This window comes from Abramis brama, assembly GCF_963993115.1.
Source record: "Abramis brama genome assembly, chromosome: 4".
In the NCBI taxonomy this organism is placed as follows: domain Eukaryota; kingdom Metazoa; phylum Chordata; class Actinopteri; order Cypriniformes; family Leuciscidae; genus Abramis; species Abramis brama.
The window spans coordinates 41,975,066-42,000,585 of record NC_139966.1 but is presented as its reverse complement, the minus strand read 5'-3'; the positions used below and the strand labels follow the sequence as shown (position 1 = coordinate 42,000,585).

Below are 25,520 nucleotides of genomic sequence, written 5' to 3'. Positions count from 1 at the left end.
GTTGAAGATGCTCTATGCTTCATGGGTTTGCTTGATGTTTTGGGTTTCAGAGGGACAAGCATGTGCTGTTCACTGCACGCGTTTCTGCTGACTGTCTTCCTCTTCTCTCCACTCTTCTGTCTTTTTTTCTAACTGTCCCCTCCTCGTCTCAGATGCAGGATGCCATGGGTTATGAGCTTCCGTGGGTCTATTTTGTCAGTCTGGTCATCTTTGGATCCTTTTTCGTTCTAAATCTGGTTCTGGGTGTGTTGAGCGGGTAAGCATTGTGTGCTGAGTGTGTGTGTTTTCTGTGGACAATACAACAAGCTCTGACTGAACCATCCAACTTTTTTTTTTCTCAAAGCACTGGGATTGAGCGAGCCACAGAGGGTTTGTGTAGCACTGTCCATGTCCAGCAGACACATACTAATCGATCATTCGTCCCTCTGTACCCCTCCATCCATCCATCCCTCTCTCTCCCCATATTTCAACCCTTCCCTCCATTCCCAGGTCAATGATGCTGTAGGGAATTCCTGGCCGTGGCTTTATTTTGTCACTTTAATCATCATTGGCTCCTTTTTTGTTCTTAATTTGGTTCTTGGGGTTTTAAGCGGGTAAGGGACACTCATTCATTCTCTCTCCATATTTTTTTCCCTCTTTCTAACTGAATTTTTATCCTTTGTCAGAGAGAGTGTGTGTGAGAGAGCTCTGTCTTTTTCTGTTTAACACAAATGTAAACAATGAAGGATCAGAGGCGTTTTGTTTCCTTTTTCTCTTTCTATAAAAAATTGGTTTCTAATGACATGTGTGCATTTTATAGCCAACTTTGCTATGAATTTAATCATACTTCTTCAAAATGTGCCCAAAAGTCAAATCAACTTTGACCCTATTGAATTAAAATTGAATTGAATTTTCTTCAATTATTCTTGTTGAATATCTTGTTCTGTTTCATGCAAGAAATACACTACTGCACAAAAGTTTGGGATCCGTAAGATTTGTTTTTAAAGAAATTGATACCTTTGTTCATCAAGGATGCATTACATTTATCAAAGGTGACACAAAAGGCATTTATAATGTTGTAAAGATTTCTATTTCAAGTAAATGCTGTTCTTTTGTGCGGCACAATGTTAAACTTAAAGTAGCACAACTTTTTTCAACATACAAAATGTTTCTTGAGCACTTTTGCTGAAGATTTTACTGGAGTAATCACTGAGAGTCATTTTAAAATAATAATATGTTATTTGAAATTGTATTAATTGTAATATTTTACATTATTCATGTTCATACTGTATTTTTGATAAAATAAATGCAGCCTTGGTGACAAAAACTAGTGCATAGTGAACTAGTGAATACCAATCTATGCTGACTTTAATCACCTTTATAATATTTAATTGCACTTTTAAAAATAATTCTTTAATTCTTAATTCAGTTTATAGGATGGATATTTAGCAGAAGTCTCTCCTCTTTTCAGAGAGTTCTCTAAAGAGCGAGAAAAGGCCAAAGCTCGCGGTGATTTCCAGAAGCTCCGTGAGAAGCAGCAGCTGGAGGAGGATCTAAAGGGCTACCTGGACTGGATCACGCAGGCGGAGGATATCGACCCCGAGAATGACGACGAGGGACTGGATGACGACAAACCTAGAAATCGTAAGTACGAAGCAGGGAAGCACCATGGTAGGGAATTGATTTGCCTATTGGCTAGTTTTCTGTCTCTGTTTTCCATTTGAAAATAAACAGCAGCTCACCTTAAAAGATTAACTGTGCACATTGGCTGCCAAGTTCTAGAGGACAAAACCTTTGGAATACGTTCATCCTGCTTAATGAGACAGATATAATTCATTAGCTCATATTACTGTATACTGCAGACGAGAGTTCTCCATCAGAAACTCACCACAAACCAAAACTCAAAGGGATATATGGACGTGCTTGTGCTTGTATGTGGACTGGCTTTGCAGTCCTTATTAGGGATAAAAGCAGCAATCAGAAGCGGACCAAACCTCCTTGTGAGGATATTTCAATAAGGATAAAAATTTCAGAGAGGATCTTGATAGTGATCTAGATCGAGCGAGATGTCTAAAAATGCCAGTTTTATGCTTAGGGTTTGTTTAGAGTAATTATAATTCATCTATGTTAAGAATAACGGATGTGAACGATAAGTTCTTCATAAGTGTGTGTGTGTGTGTGTGTGTGTATTTGGACTTTTTTCATAGCCTGAGATTGTGTATTGAGATTGTGCACTGAGATCAGATGGGAAAGGACTTTCACACACGTACAATATATTCAGATATACTCTAATCCACATGCTGACGCACATCTAGTGGCACAAAATAGAACTGCACCTCATTAATGCAACAAATTATTTATGTGTTTTGTATGAACAGTGATGTTTTATGTTAAGTGTTGGGTGTGACTGCCGTGCTCAATGATAAATGTTCAGGATGGAGAGGACTGGTGGCGTCTCTCTCTCTTTCAGTGTCTGAATGTGTCTGTCTTTGACTGTTTGAGTCTTGCTCTGTTGTTTTCAGGGAAGATTCATCGTTTACAGTACATCCGTGGAGCGGTGAAGAAAAAAGCGGCTCTGCTTCGTAAGGCGTGTGCGTCTCAATAGCAACCACGGTTTACTTTTGCGTCTGCATGGCAAAAGTGCAACAAGCCTCCCAGACCTTTTATACTGACCCCTAACCCATCCTCACCCTCAAATCTGGGTACGGAGGGTGATGGGGACTCCCTGCTCAGTTCTTTTAGATTTCTGAATGATGATGATGGGCATGAAGATCTGAGAGTTTTGAAATTTGGACCCACTGCTCTTTTGGGGTGGTAGAAGTTTTTTCTGTTTGAAATATCTGGACTTTTAGCATGTTATTGTTTAGGTTTTTTTTTTTTTTTTCTCCAGGTATTTTAATCAGAATCAGGTGCTTTGTATTACATTTCAGTCACGCATCAGGCTCCTGTTCTGATGTGATCTGCATGTGATGCCCAGACAGAAGCAGTTCTGCTGTGCACACCACGGTCCAGATGGTTCTGACTCTGAGATTGTGGTTTCTCTTTGACAGCCATTGTGAGACGTTCATAGAGAGATAGGATGCAAAGTATTGTGGACATTTTTTTCAGACTCAAGTTGCTTCTACGCTAGATTTGCATTAGTGTTTGTTATTTTTATATCTTTCATAAAACAAGAAGAAAAAATGACAAGAGGAACAATCATTTCCATTTAAAATACATTAATTTTCAAAATACCTCATCAGTGTATTAATGATGCAATGTCACTGTTCGACATCTGTAATCCTCTCTCGGAATGTTCGATCAAACATAATCCCATAATCCCATTTCCAAGGGTGGTGTATTCTGGTTGATAATTATTATTATATTTTTAATCTGAGAAATAGAATTAGGGAAAAAGGTCAGAGCCAATGAGAATGCAGCATGGAATTTAGAGACCCTGCTTGACCCCGCCCCCTGTGCATGTTAATGAAATGGAATTGTAGGCCTGCATGCTGATTGGTAGATTAGCACTGTTTTGGCTGGCAACAGAATCTTTTACATGACATATTTGGGTAAGTTTGTCAAACTGTTTTTTGTTTTGTTTTGTTTTCCGTTTTTTTGTGTTTTGTTTAAGGCCTAGTTTAATCAAGATCGATTCATAGGTTCAACACCCATAAAACTATACTAAGGTATAGTATGTTGTAAGTATGCGTCTGTTGATGAAGTGTGGTATTTTATTTTTTGCAAGCACTTTCATCTTAATCATGGTTCATCTTAAACGTTGAAGGTCACATCTGAGCATGGATATGGGTGAAAAGTTGGCTTGGGATGTTATCAGGACTGTCTGTTTATAAAGAACTGGCACAGTAACAACTTTATTTGTATGTTATGATTTAGTTTTTTTTTGTTCTGTGGAATTTGGGATTATTCTTTTTTATACTGACAACCAGCTTTATGATGCTTGCAGCATCATATACAAAATTAGCTAGTCTCTGTTTTTCAGTGAAATTGCACTTATCACAAAAATAGTGAAGAAAATACATTGTGATTATTCACATTTGACATTTAGTAATCAAATCTAAACTAATCTCTGCTGTCAAAGTGTAAGTAAGGGTTCTTTACAGGTTGGAAGTCAGTTTCTTGTTTGTCAGCGCGTGTGTGAAACCAGCCTTTGATGAGCAATGAGTATTGTCTTTACTGGTAATTCATCTCTCTCTCTCTCTCTCTCTCTCTCTCTCTCTCTCTCTCTTTGTCTCTCTCTCTCTCTCTCTCTCTCTCTCTCTCTGTCTCTCTCTCTCTTTGTCTCTCTCTCTCTCTCTCTCTCTCTCTCTCTCTCTCTCTCTCTCTCTCTCTCTCTCTCTCTCTCTCTCTCTCTCTCAGTGAGTATGCCGGCCAGTGAAAATGAGTCAGTGAACACTGATAATGCTCCAGCTGGAGACATGGAAGGAGAGACCTGCTGTACCCGTATGGCGTAAGTCTCCACAGCATTCCATTCATCCTCTTTTCTCCTCTTCCTTCTGTTCTCCTTCCTGATCATCTCTTCTGCTTTTCTCTAATTCCTATATTAATTTTGCCCCATGTTTAATCCTCTTCAGACATATTCTTTTTAGTATTCAGACATTTACAGGAATCTCAGTTGTAAGGTTGAGCTCTAGTTTTAAACGGAGTCCCAGGTTTTTGGCAGTAAACTGGCAGGCGAGGTCAGCATGGCCAGTGGGCGGCTCCTGGCGCTCCCGTGATCTTCAGTGTCGTTTTCTCTCTGTGCATCTGTTGCTGTTGTCTGTTTTCCAGCTGATCTGCCCCGTCAGTGATCAGTGTTTTATGTCACAAACACAGATAGGAACACAATAGCCATAATAGTTATTATAGGCTATATAAACCTTCCCACAGATATTGAAAATTGTTCACAGAGTGAATCGATTAAACAGTTAAATCAGAAGAACTGTTCAATTACTCACAAATGTGAATACAAAGTTAAACGGAACAAAAATGTATTCCCGTAAACTATAAGTCCTTCCTGAAAACAACATTTGTCAAGCCAATGCATCACAGACCTGTTGATATCTGTCTGTCTATCTATCTATCTATCTATCTATCTATCTATCTATCTATCTATCTATCTATCTATCTATCTATCTATCTATCTATCTATCTATCTGTCTATCTGTCTATCTGTCTATCTATGGGTGTCACTCAGTTGCTCCTGCTCATCATCTTTTGTTCTACATGGGGGGCGCTGTAAGAGTGATGATGTATGAGCAAGCCCACCTGACTGTCCCCCCAGTTCTGCTGTCTCTGTGGAAACACTGTCCTTCATGATGTCGTGTCTGTTCTGAATGTTTAATACATTCTGTTTTCCATTCCAGAAATAGGATCTCCAAATCCAAATTCAGGTTAGTACATTACATACCGTCTGAAGGCGAGGCTGCCTCTCATATATATATATGTGTGTGTGTTTGTTGTGTTTTGATGCCAGTGTTGTGTTTTGATCATCACGGTTGCCCTCTAATCAGTGGCTGCATATCCATTAACAAGTTCAGAATTATTCAGAATTTGTTTGCTATAGATGCCAAAATAATTCAGAGCAGCAGAATTTCCAGTCACTGCCAGTTGAAACAAACATAGTGTTATGTTTATAGAAAGTGCATTTAGTGAATACTGAAAGGATATTTATCCCAGCTGGTAAGAATTGCAGGCTGAAGAATCAGGTTGCACATACTTTGAATTCTGAACTTTTTATATTACATTCTTCTCTTTGTCTCTCTATCTCTCTGTCTTTGTTTTTGCAGTCGATATTCACGCCGGTGGAATCGGTTATGTCGGCGCAAGTGCCGCGCAGCAGTGAAGTCAAACGTGTTCTACTGGCTGGTGATTTTCCTGGTATTTTTGAACACACTTACCATTGCCTCAGAGCACCACCAGCAGCTAGACTGGCTCACCAATGTTCAAGGTACTCAACGTTACAATACTGTACATATTTCAAAATACAATACTAAAATACTATTGAAATATAAAACAATGCAGCTTAATTCCCTTTGGCAATGCTACTTTTTTGTGTTCCATGTCTCGTATCACTCTACAGCAGGAATGGGCAACTTCAGAGGGTTAAAGAGTTTCTAAGCCAAGAAATGGCATTCTTGACCTTGATTAGCTTGTTCAGGTGTGTTTAATATGGGTTGGAGCTCAACTCTGAAAGTGGCCCTCCAGGTCCGAAGTTGCCCATCCCTGCTCTACAGTCTCTTGGAGCTCAGCAGTGACCATCCAGTCTCATTAAACCCTGTCAAATGTTGTTATGTGATTGATCTCAGAGCCTTGGTTTGGTCTATCTATATTAAAAGATGTTTTGAAATGTCAAAATGACAAAATGAAAAATACTTGGCCGACCAAGGCTGCTCTGTTAATAATGCTACATTACTGTAGATATATAAATAAATAAAAAATAGTAAATAACACAATGTTGATTCTGTGTATAATGTCACAGTATATTTGTTTTTTCGGATCCACTCAGTGTACACTACTGTTTTAAGATTTTTTTCAAGTGTTTTTGAAAGAAGTCTCTTATGCTTACTAAGGCTGCATTTATTTGATCAAAAATACATAAAAAACTGAAAAATAAAAATAAATTAAATGAATTTTCAGCATCACAACTCCAGTTTTCAGAGTCACATGATACTGATTATATGATAATATGATAATATGCTGATTTGCTGCTCAAGAAACATTTCTTATTATTTTTATTATCAACGTTGAAACTTGTTGTGCTGATTAATATTTATGTGGAAAACTATGGTATATAGAAAGTTCCAAAGAACAGCTTTTATTTAAATTATAAATATTTTGTAATATTATTAATGTCATTTCTGATCACTTTAATGTCTCCTTGCTGAGTAAAAAGTATTAATTTCATTAAAAAATTTTTTTACTGACTCCAAACTTTTTGAATTTGTATAAATCTTAAAGTGAATGGATGTGTTGTTTATGTGCCTACAGATATCGCCAATAAGGTGTTGCTTGCTCTTTTTACCGGTGAGATGCTGCTGAAGATGTACAGCCTGGGCCTACAGGCCTATTTCGTCTCCCTTTTTAACCGCTTCGACAGTTTTGTGGTGTGCGGTGGGATTCTGGAGACCATCCTGGTGGAGACAAAGATCATGTCACCCCTCGGCATCTCTGTGCTGCGCTGCGTACGTCTGCTCCGCATCTTCAAGATCACCAGGTATGTGTTCTAGACGTGTGTGTGTGTGTGTGTGTATGTTTAGCTAGTTGTGGTGTGTGACTTTGTATTAATTCTGACTGTCCATTCTCAGGTACTGGAACTCTCTCAGTAATCTGGTTGCGTCTCTACTGAATTCGGTGCGTTCGATCGCATCCCTGCTTCTGCTGCTCTTCCTGTTCATCATCATCTTCAGTCTGCTTGGAATGCAGCTCTTTGGTGGCAAGTTCAACTTCGATGAGACCCGCCGCAGCACCTTTGATAATTTCCCCCAGTCTCTCCTCACCGTCTTTCAGGTTCTGCCACAGTTTGAATCACAGCACACACTCTCCTTGTGTCATTAAACATGACCCATTCATTTGACATGAATTTATTTTGTGATTGCAGATTTTGACCGGTGAGGACTGGAACTCTGTGATGTATGATGGCATCATGGCGTATGGAGGGCCCTCCTTTCCTGGCATGCTTGTCTGCATTTATTTCATCATCCTATTCATCTGTGGAAACTGTATCCTAAAATAACCCCCACCTGTTTAACACAACATGATGTTTCTGATATTATAAAACTGATAGTTCTTTTCCTGGACGTTCCTGAACTCTAAACAGACATCCTCCTGAATGTCTTCTTGGCCATTGCCGTGGACAACCTGGCAGACGCCGAGAGTCTGACATCAGCACAGAAAGAGGAAGAGGAGGAGAAAGAGAGGAAGAAACTGGCCAGGTTCAGTGACTCAGTTCATATAAGTGCAGTGCTTTTAGATGGTCCGAGGGCCTATTAAACCTTCCTATGAGAATTTCCTGTCTCTCGCTTAATGAGCTCATTAAGGCTGTATCGGTTATGACTTCATTAGGAAATGAAGTATCATTTTACAGAAGTGTTTTTGCCCCTCTGAAGAGCTGTAAATACAGGCGCTTAGTGGGATGGTAGAGCTGCACACACACACACATTTATGACGTGATTTCTGTCTTACAGAACGGCTAGTCCCGAGAAGCGCCAGAACTCTGAGAAACCACCTCTGGAGGATGAAAAGAAAGAGGAAAAGATTGAACTAAAATCCATCACTTCTGATGGAGAGACACCAACTGCCACCAAGGTCACTAGCAAGAGGCAGAGATAGAAACACAAAATAAAGCAATAATAGGAATATAGTGCACACCCTAGAGTGGAATCAAAAACATGTTAAAATCACTAATGTTCAAATTATTGTTTGGATTAATTGATAGTCCCAGTAGTACATTCTGAAAGCACCACACACTACATTTATATTTGTTTCTGAATATTAAGATGGTAAAGGAGAAAGTTAATTAACATAAAAAATCTAAATTTTTATCCTCATTATCTATTATGTAAAAAAAAGAAAGAAAAAGAAAACAGACCACACACAAATACGCAGGCATTTACATTTAGAAGAACAGGGACTTTTTGTATCAATTAATCTATTACTAAGATAATTATTCAAAATAATTGTCTAATTAAGTTTTTTTGGGGGGATTAATTCACATTTTCCAGTAATTTGGGTGAATAAATAATAATAATTTTAATTTTAATTATAATATTATTATCTCCAAAGGCAAATCTTTATTCTGTGCACAGCCTAGAGTGACTTGTGTTTAAAATGGTGGCAACAACAACATGATAAATAAATTACACAAATGTTCAAATCTTTGTTTATTGTGGAAAAAATGACATACAAACCATACACACATGTACGAATACATAGCCATTTACAGATGCACTGGGACTTTGTAGTTGTTCATTTATTTGTAATAATTAATTCTTCTAATGAATAGTTTTTTTTATTCATTCTTTTTACAGTAATTTGTTGGGTAAAAAAGTATTTATAATATTAATTAATAATAATATAATATTATTATTAATTATCATTTTAAAATAATAGTATTAATTGTATAATAATTAATATTATAACAACATTTTTGAAATGGTTTGCTTCTCTGATTTTAGATCAACATAGATGAGTACACAGGGGAGGAGAATGAAGAGAAGAATCCATATCCTGTGAACGATTTCCCAGGTGTGTTTAAAGAAAGTGTTAAAAATGTATTTTTATAAAAAAATAAAATAAAAAAAAGTAATTCCACAGAAGAGCCCAGGCCTGTTTTATTCAGCTCTGGGAACACAAGATGTGAATTGTTTTTCAGTTGAGAAAAGATGATCTTCTCTTTACTGTTGATTTCCCGGCCCATGTCACCTTCACTAGACTGTTAAGAAATGATGTGTCTGATGCAGTTAGTGGATTTTTTTTTTTTTTCTTCCAAAAATTCTCTTTTGTTTGTTCTTTTTAGCAGGAGCGGAGGACGAGGAAGAGCCAGAGATGCCAGTTGGTCCTCGTCCACGTCCACTCTCCGACATTCAGCTGAAGGAGAAAGCCATCCCCATGCCAGAAGCCAGAGCTTTCTTTATTTTCAGCCCCAGTAACAAGTATGAAATGCACATACACACACCTATAGACCTTGATTTTCAGTGGGTTATGTCGCTCGGTATGTATTCTACAGTCCACACTCATATATGTCTCTCAAACCCAATTTTTACCTCTCTCTCTCTTCTGTAGGTTCAGGGTTTTGTGTCATAAGATTGTAAACCACAACGTCTTCACCAATTTAATCCTGTTCTTTATACTGCTGAGCAGTATTTCACTGGCAGCGGAGGACCCAGTGAAGAATGACTCATTCAGGAATCAGGTACACGCAAACACACACTGACATATACATCATGTTTGTAGCGCTGCTGTAACGAGGCTTTGATATGTGCGTGTCTTTTTTTTCTCTGCTAGATTCTAGGCTATGCAGATTATGTGTTTACAGGAATCTTCACCATAGAGATCATATTAAAGGTAAATTTACATGTAAAGGTAAATGTGTTCCTGTTCATTTCATGCCAATAATATCTTTCCTACTATAACCTTCTCATGAGTTTCTTTCATACTCATCTAATTCCTCGCTGTCTCTCCATTTGTCTGCTCTTCCTCTCAGATGACAGCGTATGGAGCGTTCCTACATAAGGGTTCATTTTGTCGAAATTATTTTAATATTTTGGATCTGGTGGTGGTCAGTGTGTCTCTGATCTCCTCTGGAATTCAGTAAGTACTTTTTTCCAAACTAACTGACAAACTAACCAGTACTACTGCTTCTCATGTCACAAATAACCTATCCAGTGCAACCCTTTTTAATATCTATGTACAATCAAATGCTATTCAGTTCATGTCCAGCCTGTAACAGGTGATCCACTGGAGGCAAGTTGTAGAACCCAAGTGCAATTTATTAATACTCAAAACAAGATCAAACGTAAAATAAAGGGATGGCTTGGCATGGAACTCAAACCAGAAACATGTATATGATGCTTACCAACAGTGGTTATAGGGAAACAATACTTGACCAGGACACATGGCAAACATGAGGGCTTAAATAGACAAGACTAATGACTAGATAAGGGACACTTGTGAACATAATCAAGACAATCAACCAATTACAACATGACACATTCACATGGTGAACACATGGCAGGATCACATGACTATAAGAGGGAATCACATGACAAACATGACTGACATGAAACATGGACCACAACCAAGACGTGACACAGCCAACGCAGTGTTGTTATTGTAAACTGAAACTATTTAAAATCTTTTTACTATTTTCTTTTTTACTGGTTACCATTTCAAATCAAGTTTTTGGTAATTGAAATAAAACTTAAAATAAAAGATAAATAATTGATGGAAAAAACTTTAGCCATTTTTGGACTTTCTAGAACATTGTTAGGATTTTCACGAAAATTGAACCAGATCATCTTCAGATCATGCCAACAAAAAATGAATTAGTCAAACTACTCTCAAATAATGCATCAAAATGGACATGAAGCTATATCTCTGCAACTCTTTAGCGTATTCAGACCAAACTTTATGTGTTATGACAACCATGATCTGAGGCTACCTGCACAGTTCCACCTAGTGGTCAGATGAAGAAAAAAATGGCTATTTTTGCTTAGACTTCTGAACTGTTTATCCAAAAAAATCCCAAACTTTTCTCATGTCGGCTATTTTAGGTGTAGGCCATTTAGAATTTTTATGACCGCATTGGCATATCCTTACGAAACTCAGTAAGTGTCATCACCATACCCCCGTCACCTTGTGGTCAGAAATTATTATGGAAATTGAAACAATGCCTTGGCAACTAATACAATTATAAAAGTTAAAGTACTAAAATGAAAACTGAAATAAAGATAATTTAAACTAAAATTAAACTGAAAATATAAACATGAAAGCTAATCCAAAATATGAATAAAAATGATAATAGTTTACAAATAATGTTTAAATAAATAACACTGGGCTAATAAATATGCTGTCTGTTCCAAATTTCTGGCACTAAATTAATTAGCATCCTATGGTAGGAGGTCTGCATTGACATTAAATCTAAATTAAAACTAAATCCCGACTGTAAATGAGACCCTGTTGCTCACTTTCAATTTTTTTTTTTTCAAGATTATGTATATATTTAAATACATGTATATTTTAATATTAATTATTATAAAACAAAACTTTTGACTGTATTTATACATTTAATCTATACATTTAAATGGTCATATCCAGTGTAATTAAGATTAATACGGAGTTGAACGGGGAAATGCATTTCATACCTCCCCTGTTGTCCGTGGGAATCTGAATTCTGTATAGTGTTGTGCGTAGGTCACATGATCAGTAATTAGCCAGTCTGATTGGTGGTGCTAAACTGTGCGTTGTGATTCACAGGTCAAGTGCCATTAATGTAGTAAAGATTCTCAGAGTGCTGAGGGTATTGAGGCCCCTGAGAGCAATCAACAGAGCCAAGGGCCTCAAAGTGAGTCTCTCTCTTTTTTATTCACAGAAAATTTGCACAAAAAACTGTTCAGATGACTCTGACCAATGCTTTCCATGTATTGTGATAGATGTGACGAACATTTATTTTAATTGAGAGCTTTATTTGCGTCCACAGCATGTGGTCCAGTGTGTGTTTGTAGCCATCCGCACTATTGGGAATATCGTCATCGTCACCTCTTTGCTGCAGTTCATGTTTGCCTGTATTGGTGTTCAGCTCTTCAAGGTAAGTTCTGCTGTCTCTCAACACACACTTCGGTAACAGAGCGAACAGGTTTATACATTACAAATCTATTTCTCTATAGAGAACATAAATGTTCCAGCACAAAAAACGCAGCTGTTGTGTTGCATGTGCTTTTGGCACATTAGTCAATGTGTGTAAACTAATGTTTGTTTTCTAGGGCAAATTCTACTACTGCACAGACACCTCTAAACAGACACAGGCCGATTGCAGGTAACGTCCCTGTGTCTTTGGATGCAAAGATGTACATTTACAGTTAAAAAACTGCTCAAAGCCAATTCATACGTATGTATGCACTGTGTGTGTGTGTGTTTGTGTTACAGGGGGTCATACATATTGTACAAGGATGGGAATGTTGGGAAGCCAGAGAAAGCTCTGCGTTCATGGGAGAATAGTGATTTCAACTTTGATGATGTCCTGCAGGGCATGATGGCTCTGTTTGCCGTGTCTACTTTTGAGGGTTGGCCAGCGTACGATACACAAACTCACGGACACTTACTCATATGCTCACAGACATACTTCACATTCACTATATATACATATATCAAATTAATTCAGCCATGGTGAAAAAAAAAAAAAAAAAAAAAAAATATATATATATATATATATATATATATATACTCTCCATTTATAATGCACTCTCCAAGGCTGCATTTATTTGATCAAATTTACAGTAAAACAATTATATTGTGAAATATTATTAGAATTTAAAATAAGTGTTTCTATTTTAATATATTTATTCAAGTGAACAGTCTGTAATAAAAAATTATAATTCAAAACAGTGATTCAAAACACTGACAGGAACTTCTCTGTCCTCCCACAGGCTCCTCTACAGAGCCATTGACTCCCATACAGAGGATGTTGGGCCGATCTACAACTACCGGGTGGTCATCTCTATATTCTTCATCATCTACATCATCATCATCGCCTTCTTCATGATGAACATATTTGTAGGTTTCGTCATTGTGACATTTCAGGAGCAGGGAGAGCAAGAGTACAAAAACTGTGAGCTGGACAAGAACCAGGTAGACTGATGACAATAAATCCGAGTTTGGTTAAATGAATGTTTTTGATAATGGTTGAAATGTATAGTATTTCTTCAGGAATACAGAGAGTGTTTTAAAGTGTAAATCTGATTATATATGTCTCTGTGTGTGTGTACAGCGTCAGTGTGTGGAATATGCCCTGAAGGCTCGCCCCCTGCGGAGGTACATCCCCAAGAACCCGTATCAGTACAAGGTTTGGTACGTGGTGAACTCCACCTACTTTGAGTACCTGATGTTCACCCTCATTCTCCTCAATACCATCTGCCTGGCCATGCAGGTCAGTACACTCAGGAACCTAACTAATGCATACAGACAAATACACAAATCCTTATCTTTTTAAAATATACAGTATATATATTTGATTAATTTTGTTGTTTGCAGCATCATGGTCAATCTCAGTCCTTCAACAAAGCCATGAATATCCTCAATATGTTGTTCACCGGCCTCTTCACTGTGGAAATGATCCTCAAACTCATCGCCTTCAAACCAAGGGTACGTCCTCACACACACCCTGCTTGTTTTTATGTATTATATATTACAAAAAACTCAATTAAGCAGTGAATTTAGATGTATTATTAGGCTTTTGTGACCATGAAATACTCAAAATCAAGTCTTTAAAATGAAATTATTTATATTTTTTATATATCAGATTTGAGATGATTAGACTATGAGCTATTCTTAATACAGATGTCCCAGCATGCATTGTTTAGTACTTTATTATCAGTGCTTTTGTGTTCTTTTGCTGTGTGCCATTTAATAACCAATTTTTGCAGCTGTCCTCCAGGCTAGATGTTTTCTGTTCATTTGCTTATGTTTTTTTTTTGTTTTTTTTGTTTTGTTTTGTTTTATCAAAAATGCAGTTTATAGTGGATAACTCTGCTTATCACCAGAAATGTCACATTTCACTTATTTACCCTATATGGCTTTAACTACAATAACTAGCTTTGCCCCAGATGATGACTGAGATAAATGTAATGTAAAATGATAGTCTCTCTCTTCAGAAATGAGTTACATCGCCTGCCTTAAGACATAGACGGCCAGTAATTATATCAGTTAGTGTTTAAAAAGCTTTATTTCTTGCATAACTTGGCAGCCATTTCCAGTCCATTAAAGGTTTCCTGCCCTATTAAGCACAAATCAAATATTGTAAAGATGGTGTCAGTAGAGATGCCATCCGCTCAGAATTACTCACAGGAAGAAGCAGACGTGCTTTCAGAATACCTCTAGCGCTATGAAAGCCATCTTTTCCCAGTATACAAAAGCATCAACACAATTCTAAGAGCATTTTCCTGTGGAAATGGATATATTTAATCAGTAACTTCCTGAAAGTCTGGATGAGCTGATTTTGTTGTGCTGAATTGTGATTGGCTAACGAGCATTTGGGTTGTTGACTGTGCTCATGCATCATGGGTACGGACAGCGCTAGTTATGGTCAATTCTGCCTCTCTAACTGCCCTCTCTCACCCCTCACCCCACCTTCCCCTCGTCCTGTGTAGGGTTACTTTAGTGACCCCTGGAATGTTTTTGACTTCCTCATCGTAATTGGCAGCATTATAGACGTCATTCTGAGTGAGATCAACGTAAGTACATCGCCACCTCTCTCTCTCTCTCTCTCCTTTCCCACCTCCTTTTCTCTCTTTTGCTCTCCTGTCCATCTCTGCTGTCTTTCATTCCCCTGTGCTTCCTGCCATTCTCTGCTCCTGCTATCTCCTCCAACTCTTCATTTCCTATTCCAATGGCAAGATGGCTTCTGTGGCAGGTCGCCCTCTGGTGGTGAGAGGTTTATTTAGGGCACACAGCGCGCAAGAAAACGAATGGTTTCGAACAGGAGCGTTTTTCAGTAGGCCAGTGAAAGAGAGAGAGCGAAAGTTTGTATTCATCTTCCAGGCCGTGATGTATATTTCTTTTGCTGTAACTAACAGTCACACCTGAACTAACCCAGGAGTCCCGGCCATTCTTTTCAGGGTGGTTTTGATGGATGTTTGACTGCTGTTGTGGAGCATGACAGGTCCCAGGTCATCATGGGATTCTCTGATTTCGTTTTGATTTCTTCACACCCGTCATTTGATTTTATGATTTTTTTTTCTCATGTCTTCTGTGAGTTAAATGTTCATGTGTAACTGTTTTCTTCCTTATTTTCTCCTCTCTCCTTTTCTTTTTCATTTTTTTCCGTCCAGCATTATTTTGTTGATGCATGGAACACGTTTGATGCCCTTATTGTAGTGGGTAGTGTTGTTGATATAGCCATCACAGAGGTTAACGTAAGTAATCTCTCTCTCTCAATCTGCCTGCCTGCACCCCCATAACCCTCCCACACTAACAAAGATGGAGTTGCTTTAACCCTCCACCCGCACACATAGGCATGAATGACCTTGTATAGCTCTCAGGGTGATATATTCTGGCTTCACAATCAATATTCAATCAAATTGTTTTGCCAATCAGTTACATCAAGATGGATGGTCAGTCTTATCAATGTTGCCCATAATTCAATAAATTCTGATAAATGTTTTACTGTTGAATCAATTCATAAACCTTCAAACTCATTTGGACAGAAGAGCCCAGATTCTACTCAGAAAAACTGTTTCCCCCCTCCGTATTGGTATTAATACTTAATTTATATTGTCAACCCATTTAGATCTGGTACAGACTTGTTGCATGTGTGTAAACAACAAAAGTGCATATGAGGTCAACATTTTTCTCTTTGAATTTGGGCCGCATTCAAATGTGGTTTTAAATGGGAAAAATATCTAGTAGATTGGCTGGGTTTAACCTGAAATCATCACTTCATAAAAATATTTGTCTATAAATCTGTAGTTAAAACTCAGACAGCACTTTATCTTTGCCACTGTTTTTATTTACAGGTACACTACCTTTCAAAAATTTGGTTTGGTGCTCAAGAAATATTTCTCATTAATATCAATGTTGGAAATAGTTGTGATGCATTGTATTTCCGTGGAAACTGGGATGTTTTTCATGAAAAGAACAGCATTTATTTGTAACTTTATAAATGTCTTTAACAATTCAACAAGGATGCATTCAATTGGTCAAAAGTTAAAGTATTACTAAAAAACTGACCCCAAACTTTTGAGTGGTAGTGGTTTTATCTGTTACTATTTATTAGAAAAAGTTATGAAAACATATCCTCCATCTTCTGAGAACATCAAGCTATATGAATATGCTTGAAGGTAGATGAACATTGACTACAAGACTACAGGTCCATGTGTTGATTTTTTTTTTTTTATAACTTGAGTTAAAGATTTGGGCTCTTTGATCAAAAGGAATTATTGAAGGTAGTTTATGATTGACAGCAGTTGTGCCGGAGATATACCCCCTGTTTTGCTATACACATCCATTTCAGCACTGACTGGGTTTGATTTGGTTGGAGTTTTCTCTTCATCCAGCATCTGATTTGATATAAATTCATGACCTTTGTCCCAGCATTGTGTTTGGATTGTTTGTTTTTTCCCCCGTTATTTTCCTTTGAGAAAACTCTGAGCACTTTTTTCTCATGCTTCATTAACCCGTTAATTAATCTGATTAGTGATCTGAAATGAAACTGATGAATCCGTGCTGATAGCCAGTCCCTCCTCTCAGTGCTACAAGGAGATTAGAGTGAAACCGGACGACTCTGTTCTCCCTTAGAAAAGCGTTAATGTAACCCCTCCTCCCCCTGAGGCCGCTCTGCTCCTCTCAGTGCTTTGTCCTCCCTGCCTGTTGGAGGCGCTGTCTGATTCGCGGTGTCTGATTGGACAGAAGCGGGGGGTGGAGAGATGGGAGTGTTTGCCAGCTCTGTCTTGCTGACGATGCCACATTGCATCCTTCTCTATGAATGCCTCTTCTTTTCTGTCTCTCTGTTCTGCATTTTCCTCCCCTTTTTCAGTGTTTTTTTCTTCTGTCTCTTTTCTCTTTCTTCTTTGGTACTCTTGTACACCCGCATAGCATTCTGTGTAGGCCTGCTCCCTGTGTCATTAGCTGTTGGCTGACTGATACGACCACAATCACTGACATTTAATTGGTTAAAACACATTTCAGAAAACTCCTATTGACCAACCAGGGGGAATCTCATGAAATGTCCTGATTGTATTTTACCTCAAAAAGAAAGAAAAAAAGATATAATATTATAAAGAAAATGAAGGCTATTTTTTCATTTATTTATTTATTTATTTATTTTCATTTAAGCATAAATAAAATGCAACAAATACTACCTCCAATTTATGTTTACATTAAATATTTATTTATTTATTTATTTAGAATAAATGAATAAATCTAAAGTTTATCATTATTATTATTGGGGGAAGTGGGTTTAAATGTGCATAAATTAAATACAACATGCATAAGGCAAATACCACCATGGTTTATATGTTTACGTTAAATACTAAATGTATTATTTAAAATAAATAGATCTAAAATTGGGTATTTTGATTTAGTTGATTGATAGATGGCTGTCATTGTCTGTTTGATTTAGTTGATTGATTGATTGATTGATTGATTGATTGATGCTTTTGTTTGAAAATATGAACAAGACACTTATTTTCGTGAGATTCACCTAAGAACTGAAGTTATCATTGAGTGTCAGCCAGCCGATGGCCATGATTGTAACCTCCAGGGGGGCAGCGTTTACCAGTGTGTGCCAAATCTCTATACTTGTGCAATGTGAGATAATATCTGTGATATGGAGCAGTCCTCTGAAAGTGGCTCTGTGTGGAGATTTGAATCATGGTAACTGTCTCACAGATGCACATTTGGAACAAGTTATACCGTTGACCCAATTCTGTAATGTGTGTGCTACATGCATGGTTGGGGTTGCCAGATCCTCTGCAGTTCTACCGCAACAACGTCGATTAAAAAATCGAATTGTCATTGCCAATAAAAACATGAAAATATAAAGACAGTCATTTCAGCCTATCGTGGCACTGCAGAGGATTTAGAAATCAGTCTCTCTGCATGTAGAAATTCAACACACACCTACATACAGTCACACATACAGTCACCCACTGCATCACACACACACCGTGATAGACCGTTATGAGAGATTCTTGACTCGGGTCGTGAGAGATGTCAAATCTGTGCATGTGTCTGCGTGTATCACCAACCCATCCTCCAGTCTGCGGCTGCAGAACAGTGTATGGCTCCTCCTCACACGGACCATGTGCTGTAGCCCCTCAGCTGGCAGAAAGACAGATGTGCTATGAGGCGTCTCCCCTGCAAAAGACCCAACAGATGTACCTCAAAACACACTGACGGACACTTTCCCACACATATTCCCACACACACACACACAGGTGTACAGTGGGTGGTTGGCGTTGCTATAGCTTTCATCTGTCTGTCTTTCTTTAAAGCCAGCTGACCTCTCCTCCTCTCCCCCCTCCTCTGTGGTAAGACCAATGGTACGGACCAACGGTAACCAAAACCCCACCTCTCATTCCACCCCATCACCTTGTCAACCTGTCCATCACCACCTGTCATTCACCACGTGACTTCGGCATGAACGCACGTGTTCTCTCTCATCACTGTGGCATTGGGCAGGCACGTGTATATGCTGGTAGTGTGTCCATTGCCTCGACCTCGCCCCTCCCCTAGGCTGCGATGCCTGTCATTGGTGCGCTGTAGTCACATGGTCATCGCTCTCTCTGTGTGTGGTCCAGTGTCGGCCTCTGCTGGTCAGCTCTGATATGACAGTTCACCATCTGTGTGGCAGAGCTCTGAAATAAGCTGTGGGCTTGTGAAAAGACGATTTCCTGTGCGATGTCCACATGCATGAAGCTTTTTATCAGTTTTGCTTGGTTCGTTTAATGTGTTTTTACAGGGCATGTGTGTGCAGATGTAGGTATTAGACATTTTTAGAGGTGCACTGAGTAATCTTTTTGTGTTGTGCTTACACTGACACCTAGTGGTGTGGATGCATCAAAGAATATCAGTAAAATTGTATCAACCAATGCCATTGAAGAAATGCACTATTCGCTGTCATGCATATCAAATAATTTTCCACTAGTTAAAGTGTCAGATAACGGGTCTTGTCAAGATTTGGTTGGTCAGGGGATTTCACAATAGCAAGAAATACAAATTCTATGAGGTCACCCTCTCCGTGTAAAATAAAACCGGTTTTTGGGTATGACTACTGGCTTTATTCTGTATAACTGTTGATTTACGTGATTATTAACACATTTTTAAAACTACAATTCATTTCTATTTGTAAAGCTATTTTAACGAGAAAACACTGAGTGCACCTTTAAAACAGCGAGCAGCAATTTTATGTATATATTTAGATATATAGACGTAAAATGTAACATTTTAAAGGGTGAACAAATGACTATTCCCATTTCCGCCACATAAGGGGAAAAAAGTCACGTAAATCCTAATTATGACACAAAAAGTTAAAATTATGTCATTACGATGTAAAAAACTAAGTCAATTATGAAATAAAAAAATCTAAATCGACATACTAAGTCATAATTATGAGAAGTGATAATTATAATGTCATAGTGATCATAATTATGACATTTTATCTCATAATTGTGACTTGCTGTCTCATAATTAAAAAATGTCTGGTCATGATTAGGACTTTTGATCTCATATGACTTACTATCTCCTAATTTTTACTTGTTTTGTCATAATTATAACACTTTATGTCATAATTATGACTTACCAAAGTATTATGTTTTTTTTTTCTTATGTGGCAGAAATGGGCTTCCATATATGATAGATGTTAAAGGATGAGATAAATGTTACGCCTGTGGTTTAGTGTCTGTGTTCTAATATCACCTGTGAAATACAGTGATATGCTTCCATGTCAGGTTAGTGCTGTAGGGTATGTATTATATTTGATTAGCTGGAAAGATTATTACTTCAGGGGTGTTGTGCATTGTGGTGGACATCTATAAATGCTTTGCATCCATTTGGAAAATTGTCATTTTTTCATAAAGCCACCAGACATCCTATGTGTCTCTGTAGTGTGCTATTGGTGGAAGTGTTTAACATGCTGCAGTAGACATATTAAATTTGTGTTTGTGTGTGTCACCTTGAATTGTTCTTGGTGGTATACAGATGGTTGAGTGTTTTTATGTGTGTGTGCCTCCCCATGAACACTCATATGTTTGTGTCTGTCATGCTGAAAAAGGGACTCCAAAACACTGAAGATAACGCCAGGATCTCAATCACGTTCTTTCGGCTGTTCCGCGTGATGAGGCTGGTGAAGCTCCTGTCTCGGGGAGAGGGCATTCGGACGCTACTCTGGACATTCATTAAATCCTTTCAGGTGAGAAGAATGAAATTAGGCTGCATCTTTTTGTGTAACTGTACTGTGGTCCAGACTTTGTTAAAAAAAAAATGTTAATTGACTATAGGTCTTTCAGGTTTTTTCTGCTATATTCCTGTATTTCGTATTTGCTTTGTATATTTAATCTTTCCTTTTCCCCTTCTCCATCTCCCTCTCTTTGTTCACAGGCTCTTCCCTATGTTGCTTTGCTGATCGTGATGCTGTTCTTCATCTATGCCGTCATTGGGATGCAGGTCAGACCCGGCTTTGTTTGCTTCACACTCCCTCCTCATCTTCCTCAAGGAAGTGACTTCATGTCTGTTATAGCTTGTACATGTTGATGTTGAGTGATGTGTTTCTGACTCCACAGATGTTTGGTAAGATTGGCCTGAGGGACAACAGCCAGATCAACCGAAACAACAACTTCCAGACGTTTCCTCAGGCTGTTCTGCTGCTCTTCAGGTCAGCTACCTATTCGCTTTCGCTCTTTCACTCGTTTGATGTCTCGTTGTCACTGTGAGCTTGTGTATTTGTGTAGGTGTGCAACAGGAGAGGCATGGCAGGAAATCATGCTGGCCTGTTCTCCGAACCGCCCGTGTGAGAAGGGGTCAGAGGTCGGCCATTCCAGTGAAGACTGTGGCAGCCACTTTGCCATCATCTACTTTGTCAGCTTTTATATGCTCTGCGCCTTCCTGGTGAGTTGACATCGAGATTCCTTCCCACTAAGCAACTGTGTTATTGTATATCAGCTGTGAAATTTGCTGTGAAATCATCTCCACCAGCACGACATCAGTGTTTACCGTATCCATAATAATAACAGAAGCAGCGGGTGTGATCCGGGATTTCCCGAACACAAGATGATTCAGATCCTTGCTCTCCCACAGATCATTAACCTCTTTGTGGCCGTCATCATGGACAACTTTGACTATTTAACACGTGATTGGTCAATATTGGGGCCGCATCATCTGGATGAGTTCAAGAGGATATGGGCGGAGTACGATCCTGAGGCCAAGTCAGTCACTTCCTGTTTTGCCATCTTTCACTCTTCCGCTCTCTCCAATCATCTGCAGTCTCTAGATCTTATCATGAATAATCATTGATTAATTTTACTGAAGTTGAGATCGGACTTTAATGTGATTGCAGGGGTCGGATAAAGCACCTGGATGTGGTGACGTTACTGCGCAGGATTCAGCCTCCCCTTGGATTTGGAAAGCTTTGTCCACATAGAGTGGCATGCAAGGTACCCAAAATCACAAATCAAACTAATTCTGCAGTTCATTATTCACATTGCTTGACTTTATTTTAATGCGTGCATCTGCAGCGGCTTGTGTCCATGAACATGCCTCTCAATAGCGACGGAACGGTGATGTTCAACGCTACTCTCTTTGCCCTAGTACGGACGGCTTTACGAATCAAAACTGAAGGTGTGAAAATGTCACACAATACTTATGCAGGTCATAAACACACGCATAACCCTAATACACATACTAACCTTCAACCTTCAAAACGGACAGATCTTTATCAGTCACTGCTTGTATGTGTTTGAATCAGGTAACCTGGAACAAGCGAATGAGGAACTCAGGGCCATCGTGAAGAAGATCTGGAAGAGGACGAGCATGAAGCTGCTGGATCAAGTTGTTCCCCCTGCTGGAGGTGGGTGGTGGGAAAAGGTCGAAGGTTTATGTTACGTTTATGTACACTACTCAGACGTTTGGTGTCCGTAAGATCTTTTAATGTTTTTGAAAGAAGTCTCTTATGCTCACCAAGGTTGAATTTATTCAACCCAAAAATACAGTAAAAACAGTAATATTGTGAAATATTATTACCATTTAAAATAACTGGTTTCGATTTGAATATATTCTAAAATGTAATTTATTCCTGTGATGAAAAGCTGAATTTTCAACATCATTACACCAGTCTTCAGTGTCTCATGATCTAATATGGTGCTTTGATGAATAGAAAAGATCAGTTTAATGCATCTTTGCTGAATAAAAGAAAAAATATATATATCTGACTCATTAAAGAAAATGCAAATCCCAGAACTTTTTTATTTCAAGAGCTTAAAATGATATATGTATTAGGTATTAACTACAAGAAAAATGCAGGAAGCAACATAACCACCCAGCACAACAAACAAAACCTGAGTGTGTGTTACCTTGCCCAACAGATGATGAAGTAACAGTGGGGAAGTTCTATGCCACATTCCTGATTCAGGAATACTTCAGGAAATTTAAGAAGCGCAAGGAACAGGGCCTGGTGGCCAAAATTCCCCCAAAGACTGCTCTTTCACTGCAGGTGGGTACAGAAGACCACATGCACACTTTCACCTGCTACAACTGAGAAGTGTGTTTTTATTAGCATATGAATCTGCTTGTGTTCTGACCAGGCTGGCCTGCGTACACTGCATGATATGGGTCCTGAGATCAGAAGAGCGATATCAGGAGACCTGACCGTGGAGGAGGAATTGGAGAGAGCCATGAAAGAAACCGTGTGTACTGCTTCTGAGGATGATATCTTCAGGGTAAAGGTCTGATATTGCCTCTTATTTCCTCTCCTCTCTGCTCACATCATCGCTTCTGCTGCCGGAGCTTCTGCCCACTTGCATGCGACCATCAGCCGGATCTTCAAGCCAGAGTCCGTTTCTGGCTGTGAAGGGTTGCTGTGGCAGAGCTGCTTGTTTAGATTCATTGCTCAGCACTGGGGGCCTGGAATTCTTTTTTCCATTTGTTATTTAGTACAACAAAATCATTATGTTCATATTAAGTTCATAAACGTTTCCAATTTTACAAGCTTTACTTCTAAAGATATCAGAAGTCATTAATGAGCAGCGCTTTGCCCTCATCATCCAAATAACTATTAAGAATTATTAATTTGGATTTAGTCATCAGTGATGTTGAAGTACATTTGTAGACAGTTTAGAAAAATCAAAAACATCACTGCTGTCTGAATGTAAGTGCAGAGTGAACAGAGGAAGTGGAAAGTGTTTCAGTGTATGTGTGTGTGTTTGGCCTCATTTACCTGGTATATTAATATTTGTGTTGAGTAATCCGGATCAGATGTAGACATCACTAAATATAGCTGAAAGCGTGTTACTGTACAAATCAAGAAACTGTAGAAATCAAACCAAATGTAACGAGTTTAATAATAGTAATAATATAATAAATAAAATAGTAGTAACCATAAAATAGTAACCATAATGTAAAATATTATTGAGAATGTTATGCCCTAAGATTTTTTGTTATGTTGAGATCAAAATAAAATTAAGTTGATCATGAGAAAAAAAAAAAAAAAAAAAAATCAGAAGTTAAATACAGAAAACAACGTCCAAACAAACTCATCCATGCAAACATGTACTTGCACAAGACTTCATGACATGTGATGTATGTAGTCCCTCCGTTTGACGAAATCTACTGAAACATCACTGAAGATGTTAATACCAGGTGTGAATGGGGAGTGATGATCAGGTTTGCGTAAATGTGACCGCTCATGCTCGCATATTTGTCTTTGCAGCGGTCTGGGGGCCTCTTCGGTAACCATGTCAACTACTATAACCAGAGTGATGGTCACGCCTCCTTCCCACAATCCTTCACAACACAGCGGCCATTGCACATCAGTAAATCCGGGAGTCCCGGCGAGGCAGAATCTCCCTCTCATCAGAAGCTCGTCGACTCCACCTTCACTCCGAGCAGTTACTCTTCCTCAGGATCCAACGCAAACATCAACAACGCCAACAACACAGCCATCGGACACCGGTATCCCAAACCTACCGTCAGCACAGTGGACGGACAAACGGGGCCTCCCCTCACCACCATCCCACTGCCACGGCCCACATGGTGCTTTCCTAATAAGAGGTAGGCTGACATATGCTTTCTGTACTAGAAAGCAGATGTGTGAGTTAGTGGGGAGATTTTCAGGTTTGTCAGAATATGGTTCCTGATTGTGGTTTGTCTCACCCCTGATTGTCTCTGATGTGAACCAGGAGCTGTTTCTATGACTCTTTCATGCGGTACGTTCCTCTCACAGAGACAGAGAGAGACCTCATCTCTTTGGAGGGCTGTTGTATGCTCTGTCCATACTGGGGTGGATCTGAAGCGAAATGTGTGCAACACACGCTCTCAGTGTTGAGAGATCCACTCCATGCATAACTTTATCTAGCAGGATCTGTGAGCAGCTTTCCTGATTGGCTGACAGCTGAATGAGCATGTGCTAGGCCAGCGGATTTCAACTGGTTTTCCTTCTGAACCCACATTTCATACTCTCAGTGATGAAAAATTCACCCAAAACTGGGGATGTGAAACATGTTCATCAAGTTAAATTACTGAAATAAAAAGCTAATTCAAAATATTAATAAATATATTATTTAATAACACTGCTGACAGATGAATTTGTTGCAAAATACTGTATTTGTTTGAATATTTGAATGTAGACCCTTTGACATCAACATAACATATAGGTTAAGGCTATTTATTTTGTAATATAAAACTGTAGCCTATTTATCATAACTAAGCATGTTTGTATGGTTGTTGCATTGTTTTCCCCTGCTATTAGAACTTGCGACCCACCAGTTGAAAACCGTTCTGCTCGGCCATGTTAGGTGTTTGTGTTGAAGCTCATCCTGCTGGTCATTTCCAGGCTGTACTTAAGGGGCTCTTCATTTCGACCAAAATACAAAAGCATCAATTGTACAAGCAGCTCTGCTGGCAAGCTGTTAAACAGGAAGTACTACATGTTTTCAGCACAATCCCAAACACAGGATATAGTTATTTCTGTTAGTGGAGCTCCAGTCTTTATGAAGTGCCCCTTGACAAAAAAATTCTCCTCTTAAATGTAGTATCATAAGGTTTCCATGCAAAAATAATAGCAGTGCTTCTGTAATGTGACACAATCAGTCAAAACTGTGCAATGCGGTTTGTTAGACAGCAGTGCTTCTGACGAAACA

The 25,520-nt window shown here is 38.6% G+C and overlaps 1 protein-coding gene across 7 annotated transcripts in view; it reads left to right on the top strand.

The window, feature by feature from the left end:
* Nucleotides 1-25,520, top strand: part of cacna1c (calcium channel, voltage-dependent, L type, alpha 1C subunit) — a 114,549-nt gene that overhangs the window by 84,429 nt on the left and 4,600 nt on the right. For 2 of the 7 annotated variants that reach the window (XM_084110873.1, XM_084110877.1), the window contains exons 8-42: nucleotides 153-256; nucleotides 1,451-1,623; nucleotides 4,339-4,429; nucleotides 5,325-5,351; nucleotides 5,748-5,908; nucleotides 6,949-7,174; nucleotides 7,266-7,467; nucleotides 7,559-7,679; nucleotides 7,778-7,892; nucleotides 8,145-8,265; nucleotides 9,135-9,204; nucleotides 9,479-9,611; nucleotides 9,742-9,871; nucleotides 9,964-10,023; nucleotides 10,163-10,269; nucleotides 11,935-12,022; nucleotides 12,158-12,265; nucleotides 12,441-12,493; nucleotides 12,604-12,750; nucleotides 13,104-13,305; nucleotides 13,445-13,603; nucleotides 13,708-13,818; nucleotides 14,823-14,906; nucleotides 18,666-18,713; nucleotides 20,444-20,581; nucleotides 20,770-20,835; nucleotides 20,952-21,043; nucleotides 21,120-21,276; nucleotides 21,466-21,593; nucleotides 21,725-21,821; nucleotides 21,903-22,005; nucleotides 22,133-22,234; nucleotides 22,749-22,876; nucleotides 22,968-23,102; nucleotides 24,092-24,432. In XM_084110873.1, coding sequence (XP_083966999.1) covers nucleotides 153-256; nucleotides 1,451-1,623; nucleotides 4,339-4,429; nucleotides 5,325-5,351; nucleotides 5,748-5,908; nucleotides 6,949-7,174; nucleotides 7,266-7,467; nucleotides 7,559-7,679; nucleotides 7,778-7,892; nucleotides 8,145-8,265; nucleotides 9,135-9,204; nucleotides 9,479-9,611; nucleotides 9,742-9,871; nucleotides 9,964-10,023; nucleotides 10,163-10,269; nucleotides 11,935-12,022; nucleotides 12,158-12,265; nucleotides 12,441-12,493; nucleotides 12,604-12,750; nucleotides 13,104-13,305; nucleotides 13,445-13,603; nucleotides 13,708-13,818; nucleotides 14,823-14,906; nucleotides 18,666-18,713; nucleotides 20,444-20,581; nucleotides 20,770-20,835; nucleotides 20,952-21,043; nucleotides 21,120-21,276; nucleotides 21,466-21,593; nucleotides 21,725-21,821; nucleotides 21,903-22,005; nucleotides 22,133-22,234; nucleotides 22,749-22,876; nucleotides 22,968-23,102; nucleotides 24,092-24,432 — 4,328 coding nt within the window. Of the gene's footprint in view, nucleotides 1-152; nucleotides 257-1,450; nucleotides 1,624-4,338; nucleotides 4,430-5,324; nucleotides 5,352-5,747; nucleotides 5,909-6,948; nucleotides 7,175-7,265; nucleotides 7,468-7,558; nucleotides 7,680-7,777; nucleotides 7,893-8,144; nucleotides 8,266-9,134; nucleotides 9,205-9,475; nucleotides 9,612-9,741; nucleotides 9,872-9,963; nucleotides 10,024-10,162; nucleotides 10,270-11,934; nucleotides 12,023-12,157; nucleotides 12,266-12,440; nucleotides 12,494-12,603; nucleotides 12,751-13,103; nucleotides 13,306-13,444; nucleotides 13,604-13,707; nucleotides 13,819-14,822; nucleotides 14,907-15,503; nucleotides 15,588-18,665; nucleotides 18,714-20,443; nucleotides 20,582-20,769; nucleotides 20,836-20,951; nucleotides 21,044-21,119; nucleotides 21,277-21,465; nucleotides 21,594-21,724; nucleotides 21,822-21,902; nucleotides 22,006-22,132; nucleotides 22,235-22,748; nucleotides 22,877-22,967; nucleotides 23,109-24,091; nucleotides 24,433-25,520 lie in introns of all 7 variants that reach the window. The other 5 variants (XM_084110871.1, XM_084110872.1, XM_084110876.1 and 2 more) reach the window with 5 other exon arrangements.